At 41.9% G+C, this 15,746-nt stretch overlaps 2 protein-coding genes across 6 annotated transcripts in view; both read right to left on the minus strand.

Annotated features, from left to right (window-relative positions):
* VEGFD (vascular endothelial growth factor D) overlaps window positions 1–13,421 on the minus strand; it is a 49,586-nt gene extending 36,165 nt beyond the window's left edge. For 2 of the 3 annotated variants that reach the window (XM_044937179.2, XM_006067075.4), the window contains exon 1: window positions 12,632–13,421. In XM_044937179.2, the coding sequence (XP_044793114.2) occupies window positions 12,632–12,721 (90 nt within the window). In that variant the 5' untranslated portion in view covers window positions 12,722–13,421. Of the gene's footprint in view, window positions 1–11,443; window positions 12,567–12,631 lie in introns of those variants that run through there. The other variant, XM_044937180.2, reaches the window with a different exon arrangement.
* A 132-nt stretch (window positions 13,422–13,553) lies between these two features.
* Window positions 13,554–15,746, minus strand: part of PIR (pirin) — a 97,760-nt gene continuing 95,567 nt past the window's right edge. For all 3 annotated transcript variants that reach the window (XM_044937185.1, XM_006067076.3, XM_044937184.1), the window contains one exon: window positions 13,554–13,881. In XM_044937185.1, the coding sequence (XP_044793120.1) occupies window positions 13,769–13,881 (113 nt within the window). In that variant the 3' untranslated portion in view covers window positions 13,554–13,768. The remainder of the gene's footprint in view (window positions 13,882–15,746) is intronic.

Consider the following 15,746-nt stretch of genomic DNA (forward strand, 5'->3'; position numbering starts at 1 on the left):
GAAATTAAAAGATGCTTACTCCTTGGAAGGAAAGTTATGACCAACCTAGATAGCATATTCAAAAGCAGAGACATTACTTTGCCAACAAAGGTCCGTCTAGTCAAGGCTATGGTTTTACCAGTGGTCACGTATGGATGTGAGAGTTGGACTATAAAGAAAGCTGAGCACCGAAGAATTGATGCTTTTGAACTGTGGTGTTGGAGAAGACTTTTGAGAGTCCCTTGGACTGCAGGGAGATCCAACCAGTCCACCCTAAAGGAGATCAGTCCTGGGTGTTCATTGGAAGGACAGATGTTGAAGCTGAAACTCCAATACTTTGGCTACCTGATGCAAAGAGCTGACTCATTGGAAAAGACCCTGATGCTGGGAAAGATTGAGGGCAGGAGGAGAAGGGGAAAACAGAGGATGAGATGGTTGTATGGCATCACCGACTCGATGGACATGGGTTTGGGTAGACTCTGGGAGTTGGTGATGGACAGGGAGGCCTGGCATGCTGTGATTCATGTGGTCACAAAGAGTTGGACACAACTGAGCGACTGACTGAACTGAACATTATTTGTTATTGCCTTTCTCTGGGATTGGAATGAAACGTGACCTTTTCCAGTCCTGTGGCCACTGCTGAGTTTTCCAAATTTGCTGGCATATTGAGTGCAGCACTTTAATAGCATCATCCTTGGACTGGAATGGGTGAATTTAACTCAGATGACCATTATATCTACTACTGCAGGCAGGAATCTCTCAGAAGAAATGGAGTGGCCATCATGGTCAACAAAAGAGTCCGAAATGCAGTACTTGGATGCAATCTCAATAACGACACAATGATCTCTGTTCGTTTCCAAGGCAAACCATTCAATATCACAGTAATCCAAGGCTATGCCCCAACCAGTAACGCTGAAGAAGCTGAAGTTGAACGGTTCTATGAAGACCTACAAGACCTTTTAGAACTGACACCCAAAAAAGATGTCCTTTTCATTATAGGGGATTGGAATGCAAAAGTAGGAAGTCAAGAAACACCTGGAGTAACAGGCAAATTTGGCCTTGGAATACAGAATGAAGCAGGGCAAAGACTAATAGAGTTTTGCCAAGAAAATGCACTGGTCATAACAAACACCCTCTTCCAACAACACAAGAGAAGACTCTACACATGGACATCACCAGATGGTCAACACCGAAATCAGATTGATTATATTCTTTGCAGCCAAAGATGGAGAAGCTCTATACAGTCAACAAAAACAAGACCAGGAGCTGACTGTGGCTCAGACCATGAACTCCTTATTGCCAAATTCAGACTTAAATTGAAGAAAGTAGGGAAAACCACTAGACCATTCAGGTATGACTAAATCAAATCCCTTATGATTATACAGTGGAAGTGAGAAATAGATTCAAGGGCCTAGATCTGATAGATAGACTGCCTGATGAACTATGGAATGAGGTTCGTGACATTGTACAGGAGACAGGGATCAAGATCATCCCCATAGAAAAGAAATGCAAAAAAGCAAAATGGCTGTCTGGGGAGGCCTTACAAATAGCTGTGAAAAGAAGAGAAGCGAAAAGCAAAGGAGAAAAGGAAAGATATAAGCATCTGAATGCACAGTTCCAAAGAATAGCAAGAAGAGATAAGAAAGCCTTTTTCAGGGATCAATGCAAAGAAATAGAGGAAAACAACAGAATGGGAAAGACTAGAGATCTCTTCAAGAAAATCAGAGATACCAAATTTCATGCAAAGATGGGCTCGATAAAGGACAGAAATGGTATGGACCTAACAGAAGCAGAAGATATTAAGAAGAGATGGCAAGAATACACAGAAGAACTGTACAAAAAGATCTTAATGACCCAGATAATCACGATGGTGTGATCACTGACCTAGAGCCAGACATCCTGGAATGTGAAGTCAAGTGGGCCTTAGAAAGCATCACTACGAACAAAGCTAGTGGAGGTGATGGAATTCCAGTTGAGCTATTCCAAATCCTGAAAGATGATGCTGTGAAAGTGCTGCACTCAATATGCCAGCAAATTTGGAAAACTCAGCAGTGGCCACAGGACTGGAAAAGGTCAGTTTTCATTCCAATCCCAAAGAAAGGCAATGCCAAAGAATGCTCAAACTACCACACAATTGCACTCATCTCACACGCTAGTAAAGTAATGCTCAAAATCCTCCAAGCCAGGCTTCAGCAATATGCTCAAAATTCTCCAAGCCAGGCTTCAGCAATATGTGAACCGTGAACTTCCTGATGTTCAAGCTGGTTTTAGAAAAGGCAGAAGAACCAGAGATCAAATTGCCAACATCCGCTGGATCATGGAAAAAGCAAGAGAGTTCCAGAAAAACATCTATTTCTGCTTTATTGACTATGCCAAAGCCTTTGACTGTGTGGATCACAATAAACTGTGGAAAATTCTGAAAGAGATGGGAATACCAGACCACCTGATCTGCCTCTTGAGAAATTTGTATGCAGGTCAGGAAGCAACAGTTAGAACTGGCCATGGAACAACAGACTGGTTCCAAAGAGGAAAAGGAGTTCATCAAGCCTGTATATTGTCACCCTGTTTATTTAACTTATATGCAGAGTACATCATGAGAAACACTGGACTGGAAGAAGCACAAGCTGGAATTAAGATTGCCGGGAGAAATATCAATAACCTCAGATATGCAGATGACACCACCCTTATGGCAGAAAGTGAAGAGGAACTCAAAAGCCTCTTGATGAAAGTGAAAGTCGAGAGTGAAGAAGTTGGCTTAAAGCTCAACATCCAGAAAATGAAGATCATGGCATCCGGTCCCACCACTTCATGGCAAATAGATGGGGAAACAGTGGAAACAGTGTCAGAGTTTATTTTTCTGGGCTCCAAAATCACTACAGATGGTGACTGCAGCCATGAACTTAAAAGATGCTTACTCCTTGGAAGGAAAGTTATGACCAACCTAGATAGCATATTCAAAAGCAGAGACCTTACTTTGCCAACAAAGGTTCGTCTAGTCAAGGCTATGGTTTTTCCTGTGGTCATGTATGGATGTGAGAGTTGGACTGTGAAGAAGGCTGAGCGCCAAAGAGTTGATGCTTTTCAACTCTGGTGTTGGAGAAGACGCTTGAGAGTCCCTTGGACTGCAAGGAGATCCAACCAGTCCATTCTGAAGGAGATCAGCCCTGGGATTTCTTTGGACGGAATGATGCTAAAGTTGAAACTCCAGTACTTTGGCCACCTCATGTGAAGAGTTGACTCATTGGAAAAGACTCTGATGCTGGGAGGGATTGGACACAGGAGGAGAAGGGGACGACAGAGGATGAGATGGCTGGATGGCATCACTGACTCGATGGACGTGAGTCTCAGTGAACTCCGGGAGTTTGTGATGGACAGGGAGGCCTGGCGTGCTGCGATTCATGGGGTCGCAAAGAGTCGGACATGACTGAGTGACTGATCTGATCTGATCTGATCATAGGATTTCAAATAGCTTAGCTGGAATTCCATCACCTCCACTAGCTTTGTTTGTAGTTATGCTTCCTATGACCCACTTGATTTCACACTCCAGGATGTCTGCCTCTAGGTGAGTGACCACACCATCTTGGTTATCCAGGTCATAAGATCTTTTTGGTATAGTTCTGCTGTGTATTCTTGCCACCTCTTCTTAATCTCCTCTGCTTCTGTTAGATCCTTGCCATTTCTGTCCTTTATTGAGCCTATCTTTGCGTGAAATGTTCCCTTGGTATCTCCAATTTTCTTGAAGAGATCTCTAGCCTTCCCCATTATATTGTCTTCCTCTATTTCTTTGCATTGTTCACTTAAGAAGGCTTTCTTATCTTTCCTTGCTATTCTCTGGAACTCTGCATTCAGTTGGGTATATATTTCCCTTTCTCCTTTGCCTTTTGTTTCTGTTCTTTTCTCAGCTATGTGTAAAGTCTCCTCAGACAACCACTTTGCCGCCTTGCATTTCTTTTTCTTTGGGATGGTTTTGGTCACTTGCCTCCTGTACAATGTTATGAACTTCCATTCATAGTTCTTCAGGCATTCTGTCTATCAGATCTAATCCCTTGAATCTATTCATCACCCCCACTGTATAATCATAAGGGATTTGATTTAGGTCATACCTGAATGGCCAGTGGTTTTCCATACTTTCTTCAGTTTAAGCCTGAATTTTGCAATAAGGAGCTGATGATCTGAGCCACAGTCAGCTCCCAGTCTTGTTTTTGCTGACTGTGTAGAGCTTCTCCATCTTTGGCTGCAAAGAATATAATCAGTCTCATTTCAGTGTTGATCACCTGGTGATGTCTGTGTGTAGAGTCATCTCCTGTGTTGTTGGAAGAGGGTGTTTGCTATGACCAGTGTGTTCTCTTGGCAAAACTCGATTAGCCTTTGCCCTGCTTGATTTTATACTCCAAGGCCAAACTTGCCTTTACTCCAGGTATCTCTTGACTCCCTACTTTTGCATTCCAGTCCCCTATGATGAAAAGGTCATCTTTTTTGGTGTTGGTTCTAGAAGGTCTTGTGGGTCTTCACAGAACCATTTGAATTCAGCTTCTGCAGCATTGCTGATTGGGGCATAGATTGAAGAGTAGCATAAAGGAATTTTTTCTGTATCTTGATTATGGTGGTGGTCACAGAAATCTCTGTGTTAAAATTCACAGAACAGCACATCAAATGGGAAAAACGATAATCTTTGCCATAGAATAACTTTAAAAACATAAAGTAAGCTGGGTTTGAATCCAGGCACTGCTCCTTTTTAGCTATTTGACTGAGGGTGAATTATTGAATTTCCTTAAGTCATGGTTTCCTCATTTCAGAATGCAAAGCTCCTCATATCGCTGATGTGGAGATTACCGAGGGCCATAAGTAGGAAAGGGTCAGATGCAGAGGAGGCACGCGCTAACATTCACTGCCTTTCCTTCCTTTCTCAGGGGTGGGGCATCTGGTCCTGTGTTGGGGTTCAGAGGTGTTTCATGGGCCTTGATTTCCCTGAGCAACTCGAGTTGAGTTTGAAAAGAGCAAGATAGGGCCATTCCAACCATAGTAAATAAAAATTTAAAAGAGAAAAGCTTTTGCAGGGTAAATATCTGTTATTTCTGGGATGTATTTTCAGATGAAATGCCAATTTTCAAGTATCTACCCAGGCTTACATAGGTCTTTACAGATGAGTGAAGGAAAAACCACCCACTTCTTAAACCTTTGTGCTTTGTCATTAGAGTCCAGCCTTCCTCATTACAGATGACACCTAATAGTGTGGGCCATGCCAACTGAGGGCAGGGAGGAGAATGCACGTTTGCTCATAATGACGTAGACGGAGCCAGCTGAAGGCCTGGTCCTGCTGCTCTGAAATCTAGAAACATGGCCCTTTGGTGGGGCCTCACGCTACTGGTGGTTCTTTGACTCATGCAGTTCTATATTTAAATGTATAAATGTGAGAAACCAGGGTGTTTAATTAAACTTAGACTAAGGAAAGAACTACAGACTCACAGAAAGTATAAATGTGTGTAAGGGTACATTTGTGCGAGTGTGTGTGCATAGCTGTCTGGGTATTTTAAGGGGATACTAGATGGCTAAGGTGTCTGGGACCTCTACATCCTCCAATTTGATGAGTACTGCAGGACGGTTTCTCCCCAGCCAAACTGTCTAGCATGCAGGGAAGGGCGTATGCTTCCCTTTACATGTTTTAAATTCATGCTCCATGCTAATATCTCTGCTCCGACTGGATGCATCTATGCTTAGGACATGTGGGGGGAAATTAGTGTGGGATGGGCTTGAGTGGCAAAACTCGAATAACCCCAGGAGAATATATCCCTGGGGAGATCTGTTACAGTCTCTTTATCACTGATCTCAAAGATGAAGGGCCCAACATCTAAGGAAACAATGCGAAGCCTTTATGGTAATTAGGTTATTGTTAAAACAATTTCACTGCCTCCACCTGTCTCCTCCAAGAGAAGAGTATGTTTCTCAGCCCCACTGACGTTGGGCCACATGACCTGCTTCGACCAATGGGATGTTATAAGACATGATGCAGGCAGAGTGTTGAAATGCATTTGTGACTACACAGCTCTCCTACACTTCTGCCATCACAGCAAGTCTGTGTCCCTTCTGGCCCACTTATCCAGGCAGATGAGAGTTACGTGGCACAGACCCATACTCGACCTGTGGTTTCTGCCTTGATCCTGACTACCAGCTCAGCCACAGTAATGCGGGTTATCAATGTTTTAAACCATTGAAATTTGGACTGGATTGTCACATCGCATTATTGTGACTCCTACAGCCGTATGTCAGCCTAAGTAAAACATAATCCGCTGGGTGGACAGAGGATCTTTATGCCAAACCTCATTCTCCTTTTTATTAGGCAGCCCTTTGCCATGCAACTGGCAGTCAGCCCAGGATGCTTAATTTTCATCTTTCTCCTAAAGATGCAGTGGTCCCATGTCAGCATCCACAGCTTTCCTCTTCCTCACCTACAACCTCTGCATTGTCTGAGATGCCCAGTGATCTCCAGTCTTGCTGTGACAGGATAGTTATGATGCAAGTTATGAACAGTTCTTTTCAGAGGGTCTCTTATACAGATGAACTCAGGGAATTCCTTCAATCAAAATCACACTCTTGCCAACTCCCTCCAGAATGGAACCATAAGTAACAAAATCTCTGCCATCACAATATTCAACATGTCATTTTATTTCTCCAGAAATAATTTCAGGCAAACCTAGATTTTAGGAAAGCAATACTTTTCTCAAAGATAGGAGTGGTATAATTATTTAGATGACAATGAATGACAGAAAGAGACTCATTAAAACTTTCATTATTACCTAAGGTTTCAGGCACTAAAATTATCCTTCTCACAGGCCAAGTTGAGCTCCTTGGCTGCTGGTAAGACATGCAAATAACTGAGACATCTTTATTCTATAAAAATGTCATTTCCAGTCATGTGCCTGGCACACGGTGGACATTCCACAAATGTTCACTGAACTGAATGTACAGCTTGCCTTTTCCAGGAAAAAGGAGCCTCCTGAGCAGCATAAAGAAACCCAAGTGTCTTCCTTCCTTCCATGATTCTACCCCACTGTCCAACCACAGTCACCTCCCATCTCAGTGGTATGTTCAGAAACACTTACAACCGACCAGAGTTGTGTGGATTAGTAATGAATACTAATCACTAAAGAGTTCCAGCTTTCTACCTTCTGAGCACAGGGAAGGCTTGCACTTTCTGGCCCCTGGTGGTTGGATGGGGCAGGGGGTCAAAGAGGTTGTGACCAGAAGTGATGTGTCCTACCATATACACAAGCAAATACAAAATGTCAGGTCCTGATACAGTCTATGAAGAAGATAAAATAGACACAGATCAGGTTTTGCCAACTATGACCTGGGGGCCAAATCCAGCCTGCAGTCTCTTTTTGTATGGTCTGTGAGCTAAGAATTCCTTCCTGTAATTTTAAATGATTGCAACAAATGAGAAGACTATTTCGTGATGCATGGAAATGATACACAATTCAAATTTCAGTGTCTGTGGAGTTTTACTGGAACACAGCCACACTCTAGGTGATTGTTGTTGTTGTCCAGTCACTAAGTCACGTCTGACTCTTTGCAACCCCACGGATGCAGCACACCAGGCTTCCCTTCCCATCTCCTGGAGCTTGTTCAAACTCATGTCCATTTGAGTCGGTGAGGCCATCCAACCATCTCATCCTTTCTATGTGATATGCCCAGGCTATTTCTCCAACCTCAGAAGCTGCGGTTCTGGCCTCCACTCTCTCTACTCCAGCCACACTGGCCCCTGGCTAATACCTAAACACACAAGACCACGCTCTTCCCTCATCACAACCATTGCCCCCCCACTTCCTCCAGAGGCCTACACAATTGAAAAGAAATCAGAGAAGTCTCCCGCGACCCATCCCTCTGTGTCTGTCCCCTTCTTGATTTTCTTCATGGCACTCTTCACCCCTGACATGTTCCAGGTTTGCATGTTGCCTGCCTCTACCTGCCACACTTGGAATATAAGTTCCATGAGAGCTGAAACACTGCCTTATTTCCTGCTGCATTCGACATAGTAGATGCTCAATAAATAAACAAATGAACTGTCAAATATTGGAAAGTTCTAAGGAGACGCAAGGGAGAGCCTTTGGGAATAGAACATCACCACCTGTCAAGACGTTTAGGATGCAGGGGGCCCTCAGAGTATCTTTGCTTTATAACATCTTAGTATCTTGGTAGAAACTATTAGTTTCTACCAGAAACTAATTAGTACCAGAACTAGCGGTAAGGGAGGGAGAAAAAAGGACTTCTCATCATAAAAGCAACCAAAGAACAAATGTCTCATCTCACCTCATCTCAATCATATTCCCAACTGTGGATAGTTTCCCACCATGTCTACTAATCTCAAGTGGTAGGAAAGAGCTGAGCTTAGAAATGTGCCCGGAAGCAATGTTACTGTCACCTGTGTCCCTCTTTCTCGAGTGCCTCTGGGCCACTGTGGTTACATAAATGTGCCCGGGAGTTCCAGAGCACCCTACATTACACTCCACAAGGAAGCACGCACGTGTCCAAATACTACATTTTCATTCTACAAACTGTCTTTATAAGCTTGTCCCAAGAGCGGTTCCTTAATCAAATTCGCTCAACACGCAGCTTTCATGTGATTTTTTTCTAGAGTTTTTAAGGGTCTATACTAAACGTTAATCCACAAGTCCAAATCAGATTTTTTATTTTTTTATTTTTTATTATTTTTATTTTTTAACTTTACAATATTGTATTGGTTTTGCCATATATCAACATGAATCTGCCACAGGTATACACTTGTTCCCCATCCTGAACCCTCCTCCCTCCCCATACCATCCCTCTGGTCATCCCAGTGCACCAGCCCCAAGCATCCAGTATCGTGCATCAAACCTGGACTGGGGACTCGTTTCATATATGATATTATACATGTTTCAATGCCATTCTCCCAAATCATCCCACCCTCTCCCTCTCCCACAGAGTCCAATCAGATTTTTTAAAATAAAAACCTAAGTCATACATGGAAGTACTATATTTACGCTGCAGGATACAGGGGGTTCTACTATATCCTGAATAGCAATAACAGGCTCAAGTGCTATAAAGTTTTCCCCACCAGTTAAAAGTGACTGACTAGGAGAGAAGACCTCTGTGTACAGAAGCATGTAATTCAATACATTTACCTATATGGTCATAAATGAAGAAGAAATTAATGGAAAATATTTCAAATGTCCTTTGTGCCAAGGACTATGCCTGAGAGGAAACCGGACATGAGCTCACCAGGCCATCTGACTAGCAGCAAAGTCAAGGAACTTCCTTGCGCATGACCTACGGAGGCCAGTGAGGGCCAGTCTGCTTCCTGGAGTTAAATATGGAAGGTGCACCTCAGTCTTTGTTATTCAGTTACCTCTAGAGATGATTTCAGGGGAAGACAAGTGACACAAGGTTATAAATTTGCGAGCCATGTGGCTTCTCATGGAAGTTAGAGGTGCCCTACATTCCTGTGGGTCTTGGACTTGTTCCCATCTTAGGCAGAGTCTGAATGACTCTACCACTCAACAATATTCTCCTGCCAGTGAGGTTATGAAAGAGGGGGCTGGAAGGTAGCACAGGGGAGAAGGAAACCAATTTTATCAGAAAAGAGTTAGCCAAACCTACCAGGACCCGGAATGAACCCTTTGTCACTTCTATTGGAATGTCTGCCTCAGTGACTTGAAAAGATTTATGGCAGATGGCTTCCCTTAGTGACTTAAGGGGGTGCCAAGACTCCTGGTGACAAGAAATGCTTATCAAATATACTAGAAATAGTACTGGCCAGAAGATGGATGCAAATGACAGGACAGTGAGGTTACAGATATTTATTAATCAAAAGCCCAGAGTATACAATACTGTACCCAAAGTTATCATATACAGATATGAGACCAGGTGGATGGAGGGTCCTAGAGCTGTTCACTGCACGCCCTATGCAACTGTACATGACTACCCCAACATATATAAAAGCTGGAGACAACAGACAGAAATAAATCCCATATCTAGATGGTTACTCTGATTATACTGGTGAGTCAGAAAGAAGGATTGGGTTAACCTTATTTCTAGAAGAAAACATATTCTGCTCAGATTGAAAAACTTATCAGCTGAACAGTAGATTTGAGTTGAGACTTTCCAGCAGATTTTTCTCAGTTCACAAATTCCAGGCAGTGCTGACCCCAAGCAGCTAAGTACAAGTGGCAAGACTCATGAAATCAGGAGGCCTTACACTCAAATGGCAGTGAGCACAACTGTCGGGGATACTGGCAGCCGTTTGCACAGTTACTGCAGGAAAAAGAATATTCACAGACTCGTATAACTGTACTACAGGCACTGCTGGTCTAAGCTGAAAAAACAGCAGAATGTTCAAGGCTAGAAAGTGAAGACTGGGTGAAGGGCAACCTTTCAGAAAAAGAGGTAGTCGGAAGAGAGGAAGGTTAGAGATCACACTCAGGGACCAGCCACCAAGGAGGACCCTGGACACATCTTATAATAAATGAAATAGTTTTATCTCAACAAGCACAAAATACATTCATATTCCAGTGTCCAAACCATTACTACCCTGAATATGCTTTTGTGGTAAATTTTGATTTAAACAAGAACATTAAGAAACATATTTCTTCTTGGATTTTTCTCTTAAGAGAAAATTATGGGGGAAAAGAAAAAGTATAACAACCAGTACAATGTACCTCCTGAGCCTTCACCACCCACTCACATCTGTGCCCAAACTTCTGTGTAACTGTATGCACGTCTTTTCTTCACATCAGAAAGATTTAATTGAGCTAGGTGTTGGGTGGATCAAAGCTCACTATACAGAGCTTCCCTTTTTGAAGGCAATCTGGATATATATGAAAAAAAATTGCTAATGGTATCACTAAGCATATAACACTGCATGTTCCCTGTGTAAAGACGTATTTTCTATCACATTCAAATTCAACTGCTTTCTTCCAGTGCCCTATTAAATAAACTGTTTAATACAATTAATAAAACTTCTGGCAGTAAATCTGAAACTTTTTTTGGCCATGTCACATGGCCTGTGGGATCTTAGTTCCCTGACCAGGAATTGAACTTGGGCCCTTGGCAGTGACAGCACTGAGTCCTAACCACTGGGCCACCAGGGAAGTCCCTGATACATTTAAAACCTCACTGTGCCCAGGACAACTGAAGAATTGTGTCTTTGCTGTTTAAAAGAGCCGAACAACCTAAAGGATGTGACTTCTTTCCAACTATTCAGTCTCCTCTTATACCGAGGCAACTGAAGTTTCAAAGTAAAAAGAAAATATTTTAAAACCCCATGTGGGGCCTGGAGGTGGTTAGGAACCTCCATAAACCAAACACACCTAAAGGATTCCTGAGTTTTGTGGACTTAAAAACAGCTGAACAGCCTGAAAAGCCTTACTTGCTTCAAACAAGTCTCATTTTACCTCCTGTCCCTGAGGCTCAAAATGGGATTCCAGTTTACCTGCAATCTGCCACTGAGATCCCAACTCCAGGCTGGTGGCGCTGAAGTGGAGCTGAACGACTGTGATCCCTCTTGTGTCCGTTTGGAATTTGGAAAGTTGGAAAGGTGTTGCTTGCTGGCAAGGTGGCTCTCTACCTCTAACACAGAGGTCAATCTTCCCAGAAATACAGTGTATCTCTTTCTCTACTGTATGTACATCTGTGCTTTATACATAAGAGTAAGACGTTTTTGTCCCCAAGGACAATTTTCCCCTGTTGGGGGCGATATCACCCTTCCTGAAAATGCATGTCCTAACAACAGCTACAAAAACTCAAGTCCACGTTGATTGTTCATGGCCAGAGATTCTTAAATCAATAATGATTTAGCACCACTTTGGTCAAAGCAATTATATCTTAACCATTTTCAAAATCAAAAGCTGAGAACAACAATATAAACTGTGAAATGCATAAAACTGGGTGAACTCATGCTCAGTCAGTCACATCCCAGTTAATTTTTTTGTATTACTCTCAATTCATTGGGTGCTATTTGATGCTTGCTGATAGAATCCAATATTCGATTATGGCTGAGTTTTACACACATTTCAAAAAGCAAAGGACCAAAACGACGTCCACAAAAAGATTTTTCTACATGGTAGAAAGGGTAATTTGGAAAACCAGAGAGAAAATGTCTGCAGAAAGCACAGCAGTTTTTGATTTACAGAAGAAGTTAACTAACTAAACTAACTAAAAAAAGGAATGTTTGCTGTTCACAGATGACCTGAAAATAAACAGCCCACAAAGTTTTCTGTGTCATAAAAACAAATCAATGCTTTCTTAGAAAAATCACTGTGGTACAGTAGAAATTAATGCAACATTGTAAATAACTATACTCCAATAAAAAAAATTACTGTGCCATCTGCATATACAGTTAAGGGGAAACTTTCCTATCTGAAAAGATTCCAGAATGTCCATTCATGTCCTATTATATCTCCAAAAGCCTCCTACCCTAAGCATTTTTAAAAACTCATGGCAAGAATCTGAATAAGCTTAAGAAACAGAATACTCATTAACAAGTACAGGACATATCCTACCCACTATTAGCAGTGTTCTGCATTTTTCTATTATCTCAGAAATAGTGGGGGCAAAGAAAGCATCCTCTGCATAAGCCAACTTAGACATCTGCATCGCATGAGAAATTGAGCTCACCTACCTTCACTGGTCCACGTTCATAACTGGAGCCCTGCACCAACTGCAGAGAAGACATCATGAAAATATTCACCACTGCCCACTGTCTGTACATTCTGAATATTCTGTATTCAGTATCCACTGATCACCAAGCAGTTGACATCAGGCAGCTAGAGCAAACTGGTTCAAAAGGCATTCTCCAGAAGGAAAGTTCGAAACCCCAAGAGTTCACAGGGAAAAACAAGTAATCAGTTGTGATCAAAATCAATTAGTCAAGGTGCGTTTCTGTGCAATCTTATGGAAGGGGGAGAGAGATGAAAAAAATTGTAAATGTTCTCATGCTCCAAAAATAATCAGGAAGTGGACATGTCTTCTACTTGAAGTGAGAAAGCACTCTAAATCCATTTCATGTCCAGCAAATTAAAAAAATCAAAAAGCTTTCCACCCTATGCCCAGGTTCAAGTTGTTTTATAAGGAGGTGGTGCGGCCACCTATGTTTGCAGCTACAGAAGGCTGGGACCCAATTGTGGATTCAAACTTTTTTCACAACCCTCATGGAAGCGTGCAGGAGCATGTGTCTTAAATCTGACACAGATTTTGGCAGAAAAAGCAGGGAAGTCTTGGCCGTAATCCTGTCGTGTCCCTACCAATAGCGGGGCAGTTTTGAAAACTGACTGAAGCGCTCAGAACTGCTGTTACTTTAATGCAGATAACCTGTAACATGAAACCAACCCCAGCACATAGGCATGCAAACTGCATTGCTCAGAAAGAGACCTCAGATGCACACACACCTATATCAGTGAGACACACAGAAAGTAATCAAATATGCTTTAAAAAACACACAGGCACAAAGATGACAAAACAGGCACACATCTGTGGAAAGGTAAACATATACAAAAATTTTTTAACAGAAGCTTAGTAATTTAGGTTGAAATGAACACCACTGATTTTTAGACAAGCAACAATTAGGTTTATTTGCTTGGGCCAGGAAATATCTTACACACAGTGCTATATTTAAAAAAAAAAATCATGTTATCACTTGAGTGTGGAATTCTTTACAAACACTGGCGAAGTCAGCCTTGGAAACTGCATACACTAAATGGGTGGATGTCACAAAGGGCAACATTCTAGAAGGCAGTCAGAGCTGCCCTTACGCTTGTCACTAGTTTCCGATCTTTGATTTCCAGGTTTTGGCTCTTTCAAAGCCGTTTTTCGCATTTCTGAAATCAAGAATGGCCTGAGAAATCTCTTCATCTGTGTTCATCACAAACGGACCTAGAGCAGAAAAGAGACGTTCAGAAAGTTCCAGGGGATGAGAACATTTTTTTCTACTGTGAAAATGGTACGTGCTTCTGTACTTCTTAATTTGAAACAAACTCAGGCATATCTGAACAAGGTTATTTTCACAGCACCCGATCCCTGAGGACTGTAGGACAAGTTTCTTGACTAGGATTGTTTATGATTATAATGAACAAACTTCAGATAAACAAATGCAATTTTAGCTCACTCATCCACTCCAGGCTGTCATCAGCAATGACAATGTTTTTATTTGCAACATTCTCAGGTTTGGTTCTATTGTAACTATTTTTGTAGTTGTTACTTCTCTTTATCCTCTTTATCTTTTTTATGGAAGTATACTGGACACACAACATTATATTAGTTTCAGGCATACAGCATAACGATTTGATATTTGTATATATTGGGAAATGATTGCTACGTTAGGTTACTTAACATCTGTCACCATCCATAGTTACAGAATTTTTTTTTCTTGTGAAGAGAACTTTTAAGATTTATTGTTGTCAGTTGTATAGAATTGAATTAACTGATATCAAGAACTGAACTGATTTTTAAAAATTGGCAAATCTCGTCACAGTGTTGGTATCTGCACAGTATATGAGGCCGTGTCCTTATGTGAGGGGTCCAAGTCGTTTCTTAAAATTAGTAGCACCTGACAGACACTAAATTACAAAATTTTCAAGTCAAGAAGACATCACATTTTGGATTCTCCAGGGGTCAGTACACTTAGGCCAGATAGTATATATTTTAGATTTTGTGGGTCAAACCATGTCTGTTTCAACCACTCAACTCTTCTGTTGAAGCACAAAAGCAGTCATAGACAATATACAAGTGACTAGGGATGGCGTGTTCCAATAAAACTTTATCTACAAAAACATGTAGTGGACAGATTTGGCCCATGGGTCACAATTTGTCTAATTCCTAGGTTTGAACTTGGCTTTTGTTAAAGGTGTAGAAGTCCTCTTCTCATCAACCAAGAGGCAAAATGTCTGTCTCTTTCCCTCTCTTCACATACTGTAGGAGCAAAAGGGTATTGTCTTAGACTGTGTCACCTCCAACATCTGTTGGATAAACAGGGCCAGCTCTTATATGGCATTGGCAGTGTCTTGAAAGCAGTTGACAGATTTGTCCATTCAGTATATCTCTTGCCCTAGCATGCAGACGTTTCATCAGGAGCCTTTTACAAAGTGCTTCGTCTAAGAGGCTTTTCTCTGAGAGACCCAGATTAAAACATAACTTAGTACTTAGAATGAATAACACAGTCAAACTTCTTAATTACTGTTAGCATATCAGCACAGATTTGGGATTCACTTTGGTTTAGCACTTGAGAAGGAAGATTCAATATCACATGCCTTGATGATATTGAGGCCTTTTGAAAGACTGCAAGGTACAGGATGGCAAGAGAAAGGGAAAACAGGTAGCAGGCATCTAAATTCATTCATTTAATGACTTATCCATCTAGCATTTATTGTGCACTTATATATAGGGCTTCCCTGGTGGCTCAGAGGTTAAAGCGTCTGCCTGCAATGCGGGAGACCTGGGTTCGATCCCTGGGTCGGGAAGATCCCCTGGAGAAGGAAATGGCAACCCACTCCAGTATTCTTGCCTGGAGAATCCCATGGACAGAGGAGCCTGGTGGGCTATAGTCCACGGGATCGCAAAGAGTCGGACACGACTGAGTGACTTCACTTTCACTTATTGAATAATGAACATGGTGCTGGGAGCTAGAGACATAAAGCTGAATGACAGACGCTCTCCCCTCAAGGACCTCAAATCTATCACACAGACAGATATGAAAACAAATTATTACAAAACAATGTGACAAACAGAATGACAAAAGTATG

This window comes from Bubalus bubalis, chromosome X (assembly GCF_019923935.1).
Source record: "Bubalus bubalis isolate 160015118507 breed Murrah chromosome X, NDDB_SH_1, whole genome shotgun sequence".
Lineage (NCBI taxonomy): Eukaryota > Metazoa > Chordata > Mammalia > Artiodactyla > Bovidae > Bubalus > Bubalus bubalis.